The 6,041-nt window shown below is 42.3% G+C and overlaps 1 protein-coding gene across 1 annotated transcript; it reads left to right on the top strand.

Annotated features, from left to right (window-relative positions):
* The first annotated feature begins 4,277 nt into the window (after window positions 1–4,277).
* LOC145670071 (uncharacterized) lies at window positions 4,278–5,429 on the top strand. Its single transcript, XM_081738429.1, has one exon. The coding sequence runs from the start codon at window positions 4,278–4,280 to the stop codon at window positions 5,427–5,429; it is 1,152 nt and encodes a 383-aa protein (XP_081594555.1).
* The last annotated feature ends 612 nt before the right edge of the window (window positions 5,430–6,041 follow it).

The raw sequence follows: 6,041 nt of genomic DNA, 5'->3' as shown, positions 1-6,041 counted from the left end.
TGCTCTCATAACCACTTCCATTCAACAGGCTTCTGCACTTTATATCCCAAAATCTGAATCAATCCCATATCGCCCAAAACTACCACCACAATATCTAGCCTTAGTCCGTCGATCACGTCAGTCTTACCGCGAATTTCTACGCACCAGAAATCCAGAAGCTCTAAGACTTCATCACCAACTTCAACGCACGGTCCACAACTATGTTTCTGCTTACAAATTGCGCCAGTGGGTTAAAACTTGTAATCACCTATCCGATACAACTCATCCTACTCGCTACTGGAAACGGTTCAATGCCCTCTGTGGCAAACACTCGAAGACTCCATATCCGATTCTTTTAAACCATACGCCATTGCATTCCGACACCGAAAAAGCCAATGCCTTTGCGGACTATCTCCAAACCATTTTCACACCGTCAGAACCAGATATCATAGGCAACAATCATCCAGTAGATCAAGTTGATCTTAACTGTCCTTCACTTCAACCTCATGTCTCTCATACACTTCCCAATCATGTTCTTACCGCTCCCATCACAGTATCAGAAATCACCTCTGTCATCCAGGACAAACGCAATACCTCACCAGGCTTCGACTCCATCACTTATCGGCATATTAAAGAAAGCCCCGCTATACTACTCACTCTTCTGGCTTTCATTTATACGTTCATATTACGCACAGGTTTTTTCCCTACAGACTGGAAAGTATCCAAGACCCTCATGTTTCCCAAACCAGCTAAACCACGATCCGATGTCTCTTCTTACCGACCTATTCAGTTAACATCTACTTTCAGCAAAATATTCGAGCGCATTCTTGGAAAACGCCTACACCCATATTTCCTAGACCGTCAACAACTACCGACTCATCAAGCTGGTTTCCGTCCCTCTTTCTCTATTAACGATCAGCTACTTCGTCTCACAACACTCATAACAAATCATTACAACTCTATTCAACCATCTTGTCTTGTCCTTTTCGATCTTGAAAAAGCTTTCGACAAGGTTTGGCATATAGCGTTAATTTATAAACTCATTAAATTTCAACTTCCGATGGCATACATTCGCATCATTTATCATTTTCTCGTCTGCCGCATCTCTTACATTGCCATTAACGAACAGCTATCTCATCCACTTTTCCTCATGTGCGGTGTTCCTCAAGGTTCTGCTCTTTCCCCATTATTGTACATCCTGTTTGTTGCCGAGCTTCCACATCTTCCTACCGACGTCCACCTGTTTCAATATGCAGATGATACAGCCTTTCTTGCTCTTGGCAAAACTATTCAGGATATCAACCTTTCGCTCCAAATAGCCATCGATCGTTTCACCCACTGGTGTTCTAAATGGAGACTCAAGATTAACGCCACAAAAACTCAAGCTATAGTATTCATACCACCCCGTAAACGGACTAAAGTTCACCGGAATCCATCTCTTCTGTCACTTCATGTACATAATACGCCCATCATTCCCACACGAACCGTTAAGTACTTAGGTATCATTTTCGACCATCATCTAACTTGGAAGCCTCATCTTACTCATGTTAAAACTAAAGCCTATAACCGCCTAAATCTTCTCAAGCGACTTACCGGCACAACTTGGGGACTCAAAGCACCCGTTGTTCTCAACACATACAAAGCTTTCCTTCGACCCATTCTCACATATGGTTTTCCGGCATGGATCTTAGCTTCTTCCTCATACTACCAGAAACTGGCTATTTTAGAAAGACATGCATTCCGCATTGCCTTCCGCATTTCTCTCCCCAGCCCAACCCGTGATTTATATTCCTTAATATCATTTCCTATACTCAGCTACCATCTTGAAAGTCTCAGCTTAAAATTCATCACTCAACGCTACACTCATCACCATCCTCTTCTGTTTGAAACTATGCACCATCTTGCACTTCACTCATCACCTGCACGCTATCATAATACTCCACTTCATCTTCTCTTTACACTATATTGTTATACAGTACCTCCCGACCATCTCGATCTCCAGATCCTCGAAGACTATCGTCTGCATGTCCATCTTCCCCATCTTTTTCCATCCTATGCACAGTGATTCCATTTCACTAACAGGATTCACCACGTCTCCATAAGCCTAGAGCTACCCCTAGGCAGAAGATAACCTCATTCGTCTTTCTAACAAACTTATGTTGTGTTGTGGCGCCAAGTGCACTTCACCTCATCACTCATTTTCATCAAGCTTTATATTTCTCTTTCTTTGCTTTTGTCTCTTGTATTAAATTTGTCACACTCGTTATGTTCTGTTTTCCCCTCTAACTGATTATGAATATGTTTTCTATTTTGTCAATGTGTATGTGATTGTGATTATATGTGAATGTGTTTCTCCACGTATTTCTGTATTATTAACCCTGTTGTATTTATGCTCATGTCTATACCTTGTTTATGTTCCAGGAAAACCGCCAATATGTTTATGATCGTAAAGATCATAAAGACCTTTCCACCAGAATGATAAAGATGATAATAAAGTTTAATAAATAAATAACACAGCCCATAGCCCAACAACCAATCCTTCACTACCATAGTGATCCTCTCAAATCCCTTCCCTAAAAGAGGATGTAGCCCTCTTAGAGGTTGCTAGCCCATGGCTAGCGTTAAAAAAATGTCACAGACATACGAACTCGACTCAGAATTCAGGATCGATTATCGATTCAACGTCTGGGAATGATTACTAACGCTCTGCGAGCATTTACCATTATTTTTGTTTTCGCTTAGGGAGGATTGTTCTGTTACAGACAATCGACATCCCCTTGCAGTCCGTATTGTTGACTCAAGTGGGAGCCCGTGGCCATCATCACATCGTCGTCTCCTCACCTTTTTGTGGAGGGCCAGTGCTTGCACTGACCGACATCTCCGCGAGGACGTATTGTTGCCTCAAGTGAGAGCCACAGTGGGCTTCCTCTCCGCATCTACTTCGTACGATTGCCTTGAAACACTCAGTTTCCTCAACTTAATACACGGGCAACACTCCTTGAGTGACCCGTTTTTGCTACTGTAACTGTCTTCGGTTGTTTCAATCATGCATAAACTACCAGGAGTGTGTCGACCACCTTCTTCAAAGCCTGAACCTAAAGAAAAACCTCATTTCACCGACCTCTCCCGCAAAACACGAACCTTATCAGGATCTTCTGAAAAATCAACAAGTTCCGAAAAACGAGCACGCTCAAGATCTCCAGTTTACACTTATCAGGTGCCAAATCAACCTTCTACGACAGACCAACTAACTGATATGGACTTGGAACATGTTCCTAATGAACCATCCGGATCTGCTTCTCTCAAACCTACCATTCATAATTTCCTGCTCACTAAATATGATACTAAATTTAGAACACCAAAACTTGTGTATTTTCAACTTCAAAAATATATGCCGAGAGCAGATATTGCTGACATAATCTTCACCCGGAATGGGATTATTCTCAAATCTGCAGACATCAACTTTCATACGAAACTTCGAAATAAGGCCTCTTTTGAAATTTTTGGCCCACAGGCTACTATGCAACGCCTTTCACCTTCCTCCAAGAAACAACCGCCTATTCCTCGGCGACCTCCACAACTATCAGTCGTCATACGAGGTGTACCTCCAGACTACACTGACGCAGAAATCGAAGACGAACTACGCTATGCTGGACATGATATCACAAAGTGTATTCGAATCATCGGCCAAAATGGACCTACCTATATGGTACGAGTGCTCACCAATTCTAAAGATACCATCGATGACCTCCTTCTTTACGATGCTTCCATCTATTGTAAAAGACATCGCGTAGAACCTTCTAAAACTCCAGCTCCTTTATCAGTACGCTGTGCACGTTGCCAAGAATACAATCAACATACCACTGCTCAATGCACCAAAACTCCTATCTGTGGATACTGCACTGGCAATCACAATACCAAATCCTGCCCCAACCTACAAGCCGCTCCTAAATGCAATACCTGCTCCGAAACTCATGCTACCTATTCCTACAAATGTAAGGCTAAATCGCAACCTCTACCAGATAAACCAAATCTAACTGTATCTGTCCGTACAAACGACGAATCAACTTCTACCAATAACTCCATCAGAGACCCAATCACCATAGAAGACATGATCCGATTTACTACCATCGTTCTTCAAAATGTTCATCCATTTCTTAGAGGTCATATCCTACTACAAATCACAAACACTGCCAAGTCTCTTTTTAAAGTCCAGCTTCAAGCCACCTACTCAGGACCTCACGTACATTTCACTTTCCACCCAATTGAACCTCAACATGATTTGGACTCTTAGATTTATGGTTTTCACTTTCTTGTTCTTAAATATTCGATCCGTCTTAAAACACAAACTCGTTTTCGAACAACTCCTACGTGAAGAAAAAGTATGCGCCTTTGCGCTCAATGAAACATTTCTTACACCCAGTTCACCATTCAAAATTCCTGGATATCAGTTATTTCGTTATGACTGTGCCAGAAATGTCCTCAGAGCGCAAGGCGGAACAGCAATAGGCTGCTACCGACATCTTCCTGTCCGCACTCATACTTTACCCCACAATCTTCTCCAGCCTCTACCAGAACATAATCTTAATACAATCTACTTTAAATCCCTAACCATAACAGTAGCTACTATCTATGTTCGTCCTGGACATCCAATTCCTTATGACTTCTTTCATTACATCAACAATCACTTTCGCCATTATATCATTATGTCAGATATCAACTTCCATAGCCGGTCGAATCGAGAACGTATACACTTCATAACCTATGTCCAAAATCACCTGACAGCTGAAATCAAAGATCTTCCTTCTGCCTCAAGACCAATCAGCGATACAACCCCTGATGTCATCATAACCTCTACCACGCTCAATATCGCCAACATTCGTGTTCTCCCGCCTTTTGGCAGTGATCACGCTCCAATTTTGATCGATATCACCTCACCTATACAACCCACACGACAGCTTGAGCCTATCAAATACTATGACTATCAGCATGCTGACTGGAACGCTTACCAATCAGATATTACCAGAGTACTGCATTCCGTACCTGCTCCTACTTCTGAACAGGATCTTTACCATCTCACCGACAAAATTCAAGAGACAATCTTACAAGCAGCTCACGATCATATACCTGTTAAGATGCGTTTCCCCCATAAACCACCTGTACCACCTCAATATCGTCAAATCATTACTGCATCACGACAAGCCTTTAGGGACTATCAACGAACTCGAAATCCTGACTCACTTCGCCTCCATCGCCAATGGAACAGAATGGTCTCTAATTATCTCTCTGCCTATAAGCGCCGACAGTGGACGCGAGCCTGTAATTCTCTTTCCATCAAATCCAATCCTACTCAATATTGGCAAAAATTCAAATTACTTACTGGAAAATTCCAACGACCTACTTACCCTATCATGCTCAATACCCATCCTCTTCACACCGATCTCGAGTAGGCAAATGCTTTCGCAACTTATTTTCAGCAAATATTCACTCCACCACCTCAACTGGTTAATAGACCAATTTATCGTCGCATAGCACGATTTTGTGACCCACATAACCGATTTCTCCAACCTGACTGTACACATATTTTAGAACCTGATAATAACCTAACTTCTGAAATTCTTCCGGCAGATATCCAAGCGATCATCCATCGAAAACGCTCCACAGGTCCGGGCTTTGACTCTATCACGTATAAGCTCATCAAGGCGGCTCCCCCAGTACTTTTACAGCTCCTAGCATCTATCTACACCTTCATATTACGCACAGGCTTCTATCCATCTGATTGGAAAGTCTCTAAGGTCCTTCTCTTCATTAAGCCCGATAAACCAATTCATGATGTTTCCTCATACAGGCCCATCCAACTGACCTCTTGCCTTAGTAAAATTTTTGAAAAAATTCTTGTTACACGTCTCCATGCTCATCTCACAGATCGTAATCTCATTCCTAATCACCAAGCAGGTTTTCGCCCTGGCATTAGTCTGAATGACCAATTACTTCGCCTCAGTAACACCATCACCAATCATTATAATTCTTCTCACCCATCTTGTCTTCTACTGTTCGACCTA

Source organism: Thermobia domestica, chromosome 14, assembly GCF_964235325.1.
Source record: "Thermobia domestica chromosome 14, izTheDome1.hap1.1, whole genome shotgun sequence".
In the NCBI taxonomy this organism is placed as follows: Eukaryota; Metazoa; Arthropoda; class Insecta; order Zygentoma; family Lepismatidae; genus Thermobia; species Thermobia domestica.
Note: the sequence above shows the minus strand (reverse complement) of the source record. Positions and strands in the feature narration are given on the sequence as shown.